The 13,540-nt window shown below is 63.7% G+C and overlaps 1 protein-coding gene across 1 annotated transcript in view; it reads left to right on the top strand.

Moving 5' to 3' along the window:
- The window catches only part of LOC309891450 (filamin-A-like), a gene marked incomplete at its 5' end in the record, with an annotated part of 28,457 nt that extends 14,942 nt beyond the window's left edge, over nt 1-13,515 (top strand). The window contains 19 exon segments of the mRNA XM_082785818.1: nt 410-433; nt 1,084-1,331; nt 2,129-2,231; nt 2,841-2,981; nt 3,065-3,193; nt 3,263-3,436; nt 3,967-4,128; nt 4,659-4,720; nt 4,722-4,863; nt 4,977-5,129; nt 5,562-5,684; nt 6,286-6,558; nt 7,086-7,223; nt 7,775-7,890; nt 10,173-10,305; nt 11,047-11,223; nt 11,875-12,093; nt 12,369-12,611; nt 13,066-13,515. Of these exon segments, the coding sequence (XP_082641944.1) occupies nt 410-433; nt 1,084-1,331; nt 2,129-2,231; nt 2,841-2,981; nt 3,065-3,193; nt 3,263-3,436; nt 3,967-4,128; nt 4,659-4,720; nt 4,722-4,863; nt 4,977-5,129; nt 5,562-5,684; nt 6,286-6,558; nt 7,086-7,223; nt 7,775-7,890; nt 10,173-10,305; nt 11,047-11,223; nt 11,875-12,093; nt 12,369-12,611; nt 13,066-13,253 (2,948 nt within the window). The 3' untranslated portion in view covers nt 13,254-13,515.
- Nucleotides 13,516-13,540: the final 25 nt, after the last annotated feature.

The following is a 13,540-nucleotide window of genomic DNA, read 5'->3' as shown; positions in this document are numbered from 1 at the left end:
CCAATATCCCCTCCAAACCCCCCTCAATCCCAATATCTCCCCCAAACCCCCCCAATCCCCCGTATTCACCCCCAAATCCCCCCTCAACCCCCCGATATCCACCCCAAAATCCCCCCTCCACCCTCTATATCCCCCCAAACCCCCCCTCAATCCCAATATCCCCCCCCAAAACCCCCCTCGACCCCCATATCCACCCCAACCCCCCCAACCCCTATATCCCCCCGAAATCATCCCCAACCCCCCCCCAAATGCCCTCAAATCCCCCCCAAATGCACCCATATCCCTCCCAAATCCCCCCCAAATCCCCTCAATCCTTCCCCAAACCCTTCCCCAAATCCCCCCCGTCCCCAAATATTCCCCCCTCCCCAAATTTCCCCCCAAATCCCCCCCCTTCTCGCCCACGCTCTAGTCTCCATCGGAGGTCACGGCTTAGGTAAGCTCACGGCATGGCTCGCTTGGCGGGGGGGGGTGCACGCGGGAGACCCCAAAATGTGTTTTTCTGGGGGCTGAAGACCCCCCAAATGTAGAATTTTGGGGAAAAGGGACCCCAAAACACATTTTCTGGGGGGGCTGAATCCCCCAAAACATAGCATTTTGGGGCTGAATCCCCCAAAACATCGTTTTTCTCAGGGGGGAGACCCCAAACCATAGATTTCTGGGGGGGGGAGAAGACCCTAAAATGTATTTTTCTGGGGGGAGAGACCCCAGAACACATTTTTCTAGGGGGGAGGACTCCCAAAATGTAATTTTGGGGGGAAGAGGCCCCCAAACGTAGTTTTTTAGGGTTGAATCCCCCCCAAATGTAATTTTTTCATCCTGAACCGCCCAAAACGTAATTTTTCTTGTGGGGGAGACCCCAAAACATAATTTTTCTCGGGGGCGACACCCCAAAACGTATTTTTTCTGGGGGGGAGGACACCTAAAATGCATTATTCCGGGTGGAGCAGCCCCCGGAACGTCGCTTTTTTCGGGAAGAGGGCCCCGGGAATGTCCTTTTTTCACCCCGAACCCCCCCAACCATCATCCCGCCGCGCCCCCCTCCCCGAATCGAACCCCACCGACCCCTCCCCGTGCGCCGCGCAGGGCCGGGCCTGGGCCCCACCATCCAGCTGGGCGAGCAGACGGTGATCACGGTGGACGCCAAGGCGGCGGGCAAGGGCAAGGTGACCTGCACCGTGCGCACCCCCGACGGCTCCGAGGCCGACGTGGACGTGGTGGAGAACGCCGACGGCACCTTCGACGTCTTCTACACCGCCCCCCAGCCCGGCAAGTACGTCATCTGCGTGCGCTTCGGAGGAGAGCACATCCCCAACAGCCCCTTCCAGGTCATGGTGAGTGGGGAAAGGGGGTGGGGGGGGCGGGAGGGGGGTGGAAAGGGGGGTGTGAGGTGGGTAGGGAGTGTGTAAGGGGGGTGTAAGGTGAGTAGGGAGTGGTGTAAGGGGGGTGTAAAGTGAGTAGGGAGTGTGTAAGGGGGGTGTAAGGTGAGTAGGGAGTGTGTAAGGGGGGTGTAAGGTGAGTAGGGAGTGTGTAAGCGGGGTGTAAGGTGAGCAGGGAGTGTGTAAGGGGGGTGTAGTGTGAGCAGGGAGTGTGTAAGGGGGGTGTAAGGTGAGCAGGGAGTGTGTAAGGGGGGTGTAAGGTGAGCAGGGAGTGTGTAAGGGGGTGTGAGGTGGGTAGGGAGTGTGTAAGGGGGTGTAAGGTGAGTAGGGAGTGTGTAAGGGGGGTGTAAGGTGAGTAGGGAGTGTGTAAGGGGGTGTAAGGTGAGTAGGGAGTGTGTAAGGGGTGTAGTGTGAGTAGGGAGTGTGTAAGGGGTGTGTAAGGTGAGCAGGGAGTGTGTAAGGGGGGTGTAAAGTGAGTAGGGAGTGTGTAAGGGGGGTGTAAGGTGAGCAGGGAGTGTGTAAGGGGTGTGTCAGGTGCCTGCCCCTCATTAATTGCCCCATCCCCTAATTAATGATCCCGTCCCTAATTGCCCTGTCCCCTCACAGATTGCCCCATCCCTGAGGAATCACCTCGTCCCCTAATGAATCGCCCCGTCCCCTCATTAACCACCCCATCCCTAATTAACCGCCCCGTCCCCTAACGAATCGCCACATTCCCTCATTAATTACCCCGCCCTAATTACTGCCCCCAGGCCACCGACCGCCCGCTGCTGGGCGTTAACGGGCTGGACATGGCCGGGCTGCGCCCCTTCGACCTCGTCATCCCCTTCACCATCAAGAAGGGCGACATCACCGGTGAGGGGGGGCTTTTGGGGACCCCCCCGGGGTTGGGGGGGCTCGGGGGGGGGCTTTGGGACCCCCCCCGGGGGATTTGGGGTCCCCCCCCGGGGGTTGGGGGAGGTTTGGGGTCCCACGGGGTGGTTTTGGGACCCCCCCGGGGTTTGGGGGGGGTTTGGGGTCTCCCCCTAGGGTTCCTGGGGAGGTCCCCGAGCTTCTGGGGGTCCTGTGGGGGGGGTTCTGGGGGGAAATAGGGGAGGGGGTCTTTGGGGGGGGGGGCTATGGGGAAATGGGGGGTCCTCCGGGGGAAATGGGGGGGTTCGGGGGGGATCTTCATGGGAAAATGGGGGGTTTGGGGGGGTCTTTGGGGGAAAATGAAGGGGTCCTCAAGGGGGGGTTGTCCCCATGGGGGGGTGTCCCCTTTGGGTGGGGTCCCCAGACCATTTTCCCCCCCCCTTCCAACCCAGCCCTTCCCCGAAACAACCTCAGCACCCCCAGTACCCCGTCTGATACCTCCCACGCCCCCCTACCCCCCCAAACCCCCCCAAATCCCCCCCTACACCCCCCTACCCCCCACACACACCCCCCCCAGACCCCATTTAACCCCCCCCGTGCCCCCCCCCCCAGGCGAGGTGCGCATGCCGTCGGGCAAGGTGGCCAAGCCGGACATCACGGACAACAAGGACGGCACCGTCACCGTGCGCTTCGCCCCCACCGAGGCCGGCCTGCACGAGATGGACATCCGCTACGACACCATGCACATCCCAGGTGGGGGCCGCGACCCCCCCTCAGCCCCCCGCACACCCCAACAGCCCGTTTTTAACCCCAAAATGTGCCCCCCCTCCTTACAGGCAGCCCCCTGCAGTTCTACGTCGACTACGTCAACAGCGGCCACGTCACCGCCTACGGCCCCGGGCTCATCCACGGCACGGTCAACAAGCCGGCCACCTTCACCGTCAACACCAAGGACGCTGGCGAGGGTGAGTGCGGCCCCCCGGGGGGGTCCCCGAGTTATTTAGCCCCCCCCCTGACTCGTTGGCCCCCCCCAGGCGGGCTGTCGTTGGCCGTGGAGGGCCCGTCCAAGGCGGAGATCAGCTGCACGGACAACCAGGACGGCACCTGCAGCGTGTCCTACCTGCCCGTGCTGCCCGGGGACTACAGCATCGTGGTCAAGTACAACGACAAGCACATCGCCGGCAGCCCCTTCACCGCACGCATCACCGGTACGGGGCGCTGGGGGGGCTGAATGGGGCCGGGGGGGGCGCTGGGACCGTCCCCCGGGGGGCCTGGGGGCTCCAGGAGCTTCCTACTGGGGGCCTGGGGTCGCTAAAGGGGGGCTGGGGGGGCCCTGAGGTCTCTAAAGGGGGCCTGGGGGGGCCCTGGGGTCACTAAAAGGGGCCTGGGAGAGCCCTGGGGTCTCTAAAAGAGAGAGACCCACTCTGGGGATCCCTAAAAGGGTCCTGGGGCTGTCCCCAGGCTCTTGGGGACCCACAGTGTGACCCCAGCCCTATTGTGAGGGTCCCTAAAAGGGGCCTGGGGTTGCCCCTGGGCTCTTGGGGCCACTCTGGGGGTCCCCAGCCCTATCCTGGTGTCCCTAAAAGGGGTCTGGGGCTGCCCCCAGAGCCTCGGGGCCACACCGAGGGGTCCCTAAAAGGGGCCTGGGGCTGCTCCTGGAGCCTCGGGGCCACACCGAGGGGTCCCTGCGAGGCTCCCGGGGCTGCCCCCTCCCCTAATTGGGTCTGGGGTCCCGCAGGGGACGACAGCCTGCGGCTGTCGCACCTGAAGGTGGGCGCGTCGGCCGACATCCCGCTGGACATCGGCGAGAGCGACCTGAGCCAGCTGGCCGCCACCGTCACCGCGCCCTCGGGCCGCAAGGAGCCCTGCCAGCTCAAACGCCTGCGCAACGGGCACCTCGGTGGGTGGGGGGGGGGCATAAGGGGGTGGGGGGGGCGTGGGGGGGCGTGGGGGGGTGTGGGGGGGTGTGGGGAGATGGGGATAGGGAGATGGGGATGGGGAGATGGGGGGGTGTGGGGAGATGTAGGGACATGGGGGGCACATGGGGGGCACAGGGGGGACGTGGGGACATGGGGGGGGCACGAGGGTGTGTGTGGGGGTCATGGGGGTGTTGGGGGGGCACAGGGGGATGGGGACGGGGAGATAAGGAGATATGGGGACATGGGGATGGGGGGGGCACATGGGGGGGACATGGGGATGGGGAGATGTAGGGGTGGGGGGCATGGAAATGTGGGGGTGGGGGGACAGGAATTTATAGGGACAGGGAAATAGGGCAATGGGGGGGGCACAGAAACACGGGGACAGGGCAATTTGGGAACGGGGGGGGCACAGAAATACAGGAAAAACAGCGACAGGACCACATGGGGCTACGGACCCACGGCTCCGGGGGGGTCTTCCTCACCCCGCCGCCCCCCCCCTTTGTCCCCCCAGGCATCTCCTTCGTGCCGCAGGAGGTGGGCGAGCACCTGGTGCACATCTCGCGGGGGGGGGCAGCCGCTGGCGCGCAGCCCCGTGGCCGTCACCATCAGCCAGGCCGAGCTGGGCGACGCCAGCCGCGTGCGCCTGACGGGGCCGGGGCTGCGCGAGGGCCGCACCTTCCAGCCCTCCCACTTCACCATCGACACCCGCGACGCCGGTACGAGACCCCCGGCCCTTTTATTTGGGGGGTTTCGGGTCTTTTTAAGGGGTTTCGGGTCTTTTTGGGGGGTTATTTGGGGGTCCCAACCCTGCTGACGTGACCGTCCCCAGGGTACGGCGGGCTCAGCCTGTCCATCGAGGGGCCCAGCAAGGTGGACATCACCACCGAGGAGCTGGAGGACGGCACCTGCCGCGTGGCATACTGCCCCACCGAGCCCGGCAACTACATCATCGCCGTCAAGTTCGGTGACCAGCACGTCCCCGGTGGGTACTGGGAGCACTGGGAGGCCTTACTGGGGTACTAGGGGGCCATACTGGGGGAGCTGGGGGGCCATATTGGGGGTACTGGGGGCCATACTGCCCCACTGAGCCCGGCAACTACATCATCGCCGTCAAGTTTGGTGACCAGCACGTCCCCGGTGGGTACTGGGAGCACTGGGAGGCCATACTGGGAGAGCTGGGGGCACTGGGAGGTCATACTGGGGGCTTTATGGGAGGTACTGGGGGCCATACTGCCCCACCGAGCCCGGCAGCTACATCATCGCTGTCAAGTTTGGCAACCAGCACATCCCTGGTGGGTACTGGGAGCACTGGGAGGCCTTACTGGGAGAGCTAGGGGCACTGGGAGGTCGTACTGGGGTTCCTGGGGGTTCCTGGGGGTTCCTGCCCCCCGGTGACCCCCCCTCCCCCCCGCAGGGAGCCCGTTCTCGGTGAAGGTGACGGGCGAGGGCCGGGTGAAGGAGAGCATCACGCGCCGCCGCCGCGCCCCCCCCGAGGCCAGCGTGGGCACCGCCTGCGACCTCAGCCTCAAGATGCCCGGTGAGGGGGGGGAAATGCCCCGGGGGGGGGAAAAATGGCCCTGGGGGGGGGAAAACTGGCCTGGGGAGGGGGCAAAATGGTCCCAGAGGAGGGTAAAATGGCCCTGGGGGGGGTAAAATGGCCCTGGGAAGGGGCAAAATTGTCCTGGTGGAGGCAAAATGGCACTGGGGGGGGCAAAACTGTCCCCAACGCCCCCTTTAATGCCCCCAACCCCCCTTTTAACCCCCCTTTAGCCCCCTAAACCCCCTCCAAGCCCCCTTTTACCCCCACAACCCCCCCTTTAACTCCCTCCTGACCCCATAAACCCCCCCAAATCCCCCTTTAAACCCCCTTTAACCCCCCCAAACTCCCTTTAATGCCCCCTAAAGCCCCCAAACCCCATAACTGTCCCCCCAAACCCCCTTTTAACCCCCCCAACCCCCCTTTTAACCCCCCAATCTCTCCCCCCCCCCCCCCAGATCTCAGCCCCCACGAGCTGAGGGCGCTGGTGACGGGCCCCTCGGGGCAAATAGCCCCCTTTAACCCCTCAAATCTCCCCCCAAACCTCCTTTAACCCCCCCAAACCCCCTTTTAACCCCCCAATCTCTCCCCCCCCCCCCAGATCTCAGCCCCCACGAGCTGACGGCGCTGGTGACGGGCCCCTCGGGGCAGACGACGGCGGCGCAGGTGCTGGAGGGCGAGGGGGGGGGCGCCTACAGCATCCGCTTCGTCCCCAGCGAGACGGGGGGGCACTCGGTGAGCGTCAAGGACCACCGGGGGCAGCACGTCCCCGGCAGCCCCTTCCAGTTCACCGTCGGCCCCCTGGGCGAGGGGGGGGCCCACAAGGTGCGCGCCGGGGGGCCCGGCCTCGAGAGGGCCGAGGCCGGAGTGCCAGGTGAGTTTTGGGGTGGGGGGGTACGAGGAAATGGGGTCGGGGGGCAAAGAGGGATTTAAAAGGCCCAAAACGTGGCCCAAAAATGGCCCCGAGAAGCCAAAGCCTGTCCCTGGGGGGGTATGGGGGGAGTGGGGTCTCCAAAAGTCCCCAAAGGTGCCCCAAAACCAGCCCCAGGGGGCTGGGAGCATAAAGAGAGGGGTTTGGGGTCTCCGAAAGTTCCCAAATGTGCCCCAAAACCAGCCCCAGGGGGGGCTTGGGGTCTCCAAAACTCCCCAAATGTGCCCCAAAACCAGCCCCGGCGGGTTGGGGGAAAAGAGGGGAGTTTGGGGTCGTTAAGAGGCCCCAAAGACACCCCAAAACCCACCCGGGGTGCCCCCAAACCTACTCCAGGCACCCCAAAACCCCCTCAGGGGCACCCCCAGCCCTTTGAGGGCCCCAAAACCCCCCCGGGGGCACCCCAAAACCTACCCGGGGGTGCCCCCAGCCCCTGTGGGGGCGCCCCCCTGACCCCCCCGTGCCCCCCCCAGCCGAATTCAGCATCTGGACGCGCGAGGCGGGGGCCGGGGGGCTCTCCATCGCCGTGGAGGGGCCCAGCAAGGCCGAGATCGCCTTCGAGGACCGCAAGGACGGCTCCTGCGGCGTCTCCTACGTGGTGCAGGAGCCCGGTACGGGGGCCCGGTAATCCCGACCCTGCTAATCCCACTAATCCCGTCCCCGCTAATCCCGGTGACTTCATCCCCGTTAATCCCGTCCCCGTTAACCCCAGTAACCTCGTGTCCCCTAATCCTGTCCCCACTAATCCCACTAGTCCCGTCCCCGCTAATCCTGGTGACTTCATCCCCATTAATCCTGTCCCCGTTAACCCTATTAATCCTGTCCCCATTAATCCTGTCCCTGCTAATCCCACTAATCCCGTCCCCGCTAATCCCACTAGTCCCGTCCCTGGTAATCCTGGTGACTTCATCCCCGTTAATCCCGTCCCCATCAACCCCATTAATCCTATCCCTGTTAATCCTGGTAACCTCATCCCCATTAAGGGATGTTCCCGAGCGCCCCATTAAGGAGTCCCATTAACGACACCCCATTCCCGAGCGCCCTGTTAAGGACCCCATTAACGACACCCCATTAAATGAACCCTGCCCCCGAGCACCCCATTAATGACACCCCATTAAGGACGCCCCATGAGCGCCCCGTTAACTGCCCCGCTGCCCCGCAGGCGACTACGAGGTGTCGGTGAAGTTCAACGAGGAGCACGTCCCCGACAGCCCCTTCGTGGTGTCGGCCTCCTCGCCCTGCGACGCGGCGCGGCGCCTCACTGTTTCTAGCCTTCAGGTGAGGCACCGGGAGAAGGCCCCGCACGGCTCGCACGGCACCCACGGGCGCTACAGGGGCTCTCGGGGGGCAGGAGAACCTCCACAGGGCTCTATAGGGCTTTATAGGGCTCTATAGGGCCTCCGGAGGGAAGGAGAACCTCTATAGGGGCTCTCGGGGGGCTCTGTAGGGCAGGAGGGGCTGCATAGGGCTCTATAGGGCTCTATAGGGCTTTATAGGGCTTTATAGGGCCTCCAGAGGGCTCAATAGGGCCTCCAGAGGGCAGAAGAACCTCCAGAGGGCTCTATAGGGCTTTATAGGGCCTCCAGAGGGCTCAATAGGGACTCTATAGGGCCTCCTGGGCAGGAGGGGCTCCATAGGGCCTCCATAGGGCTCAATAGGGCCTCTATACGGCTCAGTAGGGCCTCTATAGGGCCTCCGGGGCAGGAGAACCTCTGTAGGGCTCTATAGGGCTTTATAGGGCCTCCATAGGGCTCAATAGGGCCTCTATAGGGCCTCCAGAGGGCAGGAGGACCTCTATAGGGCCTCCATAGGGACTCTATAGGGCCTCCAGGGCAGGAGGACCTCTATAGGGCATCCATAATGCCTCTGCAGAGCTCCACGGCCTCTACAGGACCTCTACAGGGTCCCTGTAGGGGCTCTACAGGGCCTCTGGGACAGGAGGGGCTCCATAGGGCTCAATAGGGCTTTATAGGGCCTCCAGAGGGACTCTATAGGGCAGGAGAACCTCCATAGGGCTCAATAGAGCCTCCATAGGATGTGTAATAGGGACTCCATAGGACCTCCAGGGGCAGGAGAACCTCTATAGGGAATCCTTAGGGCTCTATAGGGCCTCTGTAGGGCCTCCGGGAGCAGGAGAGCCTCTATAGGGAATCCTTAGGGCTCTATAGGGCCTCTGTAGGGCCACCGGGAGCAGGAGAACCTCTATAGGGCTTCCTTAGGGCTCCATAGGGCCTCTGTAGGGCCACCGGGAGCAGGAGAACCTCTATAGGGCTTCCTTAGGGCTCCATAGGGCCTCTAGTGGGGCCTCCATAGGGCCTCAAGGGTCACCCCAGCTCCATAGGGCCCCTGTGGGGTTTAGGAGTGCCTATAGGGTCAGCACAGCTCTATAGGACCCTAGTGGGGTTTAGGGGTGCCTATAGGGTCCCAATGGGGTTTAGGGGTGCCTATAGGGTCCCAGTGGGGTTTAGGGGTCCCTATAGGGCCCCAATGGGGTTTAGGGGTGCCTGTAGGGTCAGCACAGCTCCATAGGGGGTGGTGGGGTCCCTGCGGTGCCCGGGCGCCCCCCCAGGGCTCTTCTCCCGTGCCTCTTTTAAAGGCTATTAACAGCCCTCCCCCCCCCCCCAAAAATTTTTGGGGTGGGGGCCACCGGGGTCAGCCGGGCCTCAGCGGGGCAGAACGGGCCCCCCAGGGCCCCCCCCGCACCCCAAAAGCGGGGGCCGGGACCCCCGTTCTGCCCCGCTGAGCCCCGCGGCCCCATAAGGTAAGTGGGGTGCTGGGTGGGACTGGGGGGGGGGGGGAAAACCCTAAATCCCTCCCCGAGACCCCCCCGTGTTTTTGGGGACCCCCCCGTGGTTTTTGGGGTCACCCCCATGTCCCCAAATATTTTGGGGGATCCCCAGAGCCGGGTTTTGGGGTCTCCGGGGGGGGTCTCGGGGTGTGGAGCTCCCCCAGGGGGGGATCTTGGGGTGCAGATCCCCTCTGGGGGGGTTTTGGGGTGTGGGGCCCCCCCCCCAGGGGGTTGTTTTTTGGGGTGACCCCCCCCGGGTGTATGGGGGGGATTTGTGGGGTGCGGAAGCCCCCAGGGGTGTTTAGGGGGAGGGTTTTGGGGGGGGTCGCCCCCCCCCGGGACTGTTTGGAGAGGATTTGGGAGTGGTTTTGGGGTGATTTAGGGTGGGATTTTGGGGTGATTAGGGGCAGGTTTGGGGACAGGATTTGGGGTTACTTGGGGCAGGATTTTGGGGGGATTTGGGGAGGATTTGGGGTCGTTTAGGGCAGGGTTTAGGGGCAGGATTTCGGGGTGGTTTGGGGCAGGATTTTGGGGTTGATTTGGGGCAGGATTTGGGATTGTTAGGGGCAGGATTTAGGGTCGATTTAGGCCTGGATTTGGGGTTATTTATGGCAAGACCCCGCGTTCGTTCAGGCCGGGCTTTGGGGCCGTTTGACCCCCATCCCCCCCACACCTCCTCTCTCCTCCCCTTCCTCCCCCCTCCCTGCTCCTTTTGGGGGCGCTGCGTATTTGGGGGCGCCCCCCCCGGCCCTGATGGTGTCTGCCCCCCCAGGAGTCGGGCCTGAAGGTTCACCAGCCGGCCTCCTTCGCCGTCAGCCTCAACGGGGCCAAGGGGGTGCTGGACGCCAAAGTGCACAGCCCCTCGGGCGCCCTGGAGGAGTGCCACATCTCCGAGGTCACCGAAGGTGAGGGGACCCCCCGGGACCCCCCCGGGACCCCCCAAAACCCCCCCGCACCCCCCCGCCCCGTAGGACCCCGCCAAAGCCCCGTAGAGGGTTTTTTTTATGGGGTGGGGGGGGAATGGGCGCAGTGCTCCTCACCCCGTGGAGCTTTTTGGGGAGTGGGGAGGGGGTCTCGGTGCCCCCCCAACCCCTGTGTTGGGGTTTTGGGGTGTCCTGTGGGTCATGGGGGGGTTTAGGGAGCCCCCTATATTTTGGGGGGGTCTTTTTTGGGGGTCATTTTGGGGTCTTTTGGGGGTCTTTTGGGGGTCTTTTTGGGGTCTATTTGGAGTCATTTTGGGGTCTTTTGGGGGTCTTCTTTTGGGGTATTTTTTTGGTTTTTTGGGGGTCTTTTTTGGGTCATTTTGGGGTCTATTTGGGGTCTTTTTTTGGGGTCCTTTTGGGGGCCTTCTTTGGGAGTCTTTTTTGGGAAGGTCTTTCTTTTTTTGGGGGTCTTTTTTTGGGTCTTTTTTTTTTTTTTGTGGAGTTTTTTTTTAGGGTCTTTTTTTAGGGTCTTTTTTTGGGGGTCTTTTTTGGGTCGTTTGGGGGGGTCTTTTTGGGGTCTTTTTTGGGCTCCTCCCCCATCCACCCCCTCGATCCCAACACCTCGACCTTTCTGAGACCCCCTTGAGCCCGGGGGCTGCTTTTGGGGTCGGGGGGGTGTCGGGGGGGGGCTGTGTCCGTGCTGACCCCCTTCCCCCCCCCCAGACAAGTACGCGGTGCGCTTCATCCCCCGGGAGAACGGCGTCTACTCCATCGATGTCAAGTTCGACGGCGCCCACATCCCCGGCAGCCCCTTCAAGGTGCGCGTGGGGGAGCCGGGGCAGGCCGGGGACCCCGGGCTCGTGTCCGCCTACGGGCCCGGCCTGGAGGGAGGCACCACAGGTATGGGGGCGGGGGGGGGGTTGTGGGGGTCGGGGGGGGTGTTATGGGGTCGGGGGGGGGCGTTATGGGGGCGGGGTGGGCTCCTCGGGGGGTCTCGGGTGGGCTTGTGGGGTCGGGAGGGGCTTTGTGGGGTCAGTGGGGGCGTTATGGGGTCGGGAGAGGGGGCTTGTGGGGTCAGGAAATCCCCCCCAAAACCCCCTCTAACCCCTTAAAACCCCCCTAATCCCCTGTAACCCCCCAACCCCCCCCCAAATCCCCCCCAAACCCCCCTGTAACCCCCCAAATCTCCCCCAAATTCCCCTAAACCCCCCTCAAATCTCCCCCAACCCCCCCAAATCCCCCCCTAACCCCCTCAACCCCCCCTAAATCTCCCCCAAATCCCCCCCAAACCCCCCTGTAACCCCTAAAGCCCCCTTTAAACCCCCCAAATCCTCCCTAACCCCCCCAAACCCCCCCTCAAATCCCCCCAAAACCCCCCTAACCCCCTCAACCCCCCCCAAATCTCCCCCAAATCCCCCCCAAACCCCCTCAAAACCCCCTGTAACCCCCAAATCCCCCCTCAAATCCCCCCCAAACCCCCTCAAATCCCCCTGTAACCCTCCCAAACCCCCCTGTAACCCCCCCTAACCCCCCCCGTGTCCCCCCCCCCAGGCTCCCCGGCAGAATTCGTGGTGAACACGTCGAAGGCGGGCCCGGGGGCGCTGGCCATCACCATCGACGGCCCCTCCAAGGTGAAGATGGAGTGCGAGGAGTGCGCCGAGGGCTGCCGCGTCACCTACACCCCCATGGCCCCCGGCAGCTACCTCATCGCCATCAAGTTCGGGGGGCCGCACCACATCGCCGGCAGCCCCTTCAAGGCCAAGATCACCGGTACGGGGGGGCTGGGGGGGGATTTGGGGGGGTTTAGGGGGTGTTAGAGGGGATTTAGGGGGGATTTGGGGTGGAAATGGGGGGGCTTAGGGCAGGGTTGGGGGGCCAGGAGGGGTTTTGGGGAGCACTTCAGAAGACAGAAGGGCTCTGGGGGGGCTGTGCTGAGCCTGGGGGGGGGGCAGGAACCTTTGAGGTGTTTTCTGGGGGGCGCCACTCCCCTTTCAGGGCCCGTTTTGGGGCCAATTTCACCATTTTCCCCCATTTCTCCCCCCCAGGTCCCCGCTTAGTGAGCAGCCACAGCCTTCGCGAGAGCTCCTCAGTGCTGGTGGACGCGGGGGGGGCCCCGGTGCCTCTGATGGCTGCGGCCCCCCCGGCGGCGGCGGTGGCAGGGGGAGCGGCCCCCCCCGGGGCCTCCCCCAAATTTTCAGATGCCTCCAAGGTGGTGGCCAAGGGGCTGGGGCTCAGCAAAGCCTTCGTGGGCCAGAAGAATTCCTTCACCGTCGACTGCAGCAAGGCGGGTACGGCACCATTTCGGGGTCTCCCCCACTTTCGGGGTCCTCTTCATATTTTGGGGTCTCCCCCCGTTTTGGGGTCCCTCCCAGATTTCAGGGTTTTTTGGTTTGGGGTAAATGGCTTCGTGGGGGGGGGTTAATTGACTTTGTGGGGACATTAAATTATTTGGGGGGGGTTTAATTGATTTGGGGGGAGGGTTAAATGATTTTTGGGGGGGTTATTTCACTTTGGGGGGGTGAATGATTTGGGAGGGGGGGTTAAATAATTCTGGGGGGGGTTAAATGGCTTGGGGGGGGGGGGGCTGCTTTGTGCCCCTTCCCCTCTTTGGCTTCTGCCCTCCCTCCCAGCAGGGCCAACCCCTTGGGGCTACCCCCATTCATTCAGGACCCCCCCCCTCTTTTAGGGACCCCCCCCTCATATTTCAGGACCTCCCCTCACCCTCTTTTCCCCCCCCCGCAGGGAACAACATGCTGCTGGTGGGGGTGCAGGGCCCGCGGGCGCCGTGCGAGGAGCTGGTGGTGAAGCACCTGGGCCACCAACTCTACAGCGTGGGCTACCTCCTGCGCGAGCGCGGCGACTACGTCCTGGTGCTCAAGTGGGGCGACCAGCACGTCCCCCACAGCCCCTTCCACCTCTCCGTGCCCTGAGCACCCCCCCGGACCCCCCCCCACCCCAAAACCCCCACCGCCGCACCCCCCTTCACATTTTATGCTCCCCCCCCGCCCCACGCCAATTTTTTTATTTTTTTTCTCTTTATTTTATTCTTTTTTTTTTTTTTTTTGTAATAGGGGCGTGTGGGGGGGCTCGCGCTGCCCCCCCCCCCCTCCTTGCCCCCTTCCTCTCAGCCTCCCCTCGTGGGGGGGGTGAGGGGGTGGGACGAGGAACCCCAATAAAAACTTGTTCTGCTTCCAGGCGGCTCTGAGTGTGCTGGGGG

The sequence above is a fragment of the Aythya marila genome (genome assembly GCF_965140915.1).
Source record: "Aythya marila genome assembly, contig: HAP1_HAP1_SCAFFOLD_867, whole genome shotgun sequence".
NCBI classification, from domain to species: domain Eukaryota; kingdom Metazoa; phylum Chordata; class Aves; order Anseriformes; family Anatidae; genus Aythya; species Aythya marila.
This window is presented reverse-complemented; position numbering and strand designations above follow the sequence as displayed.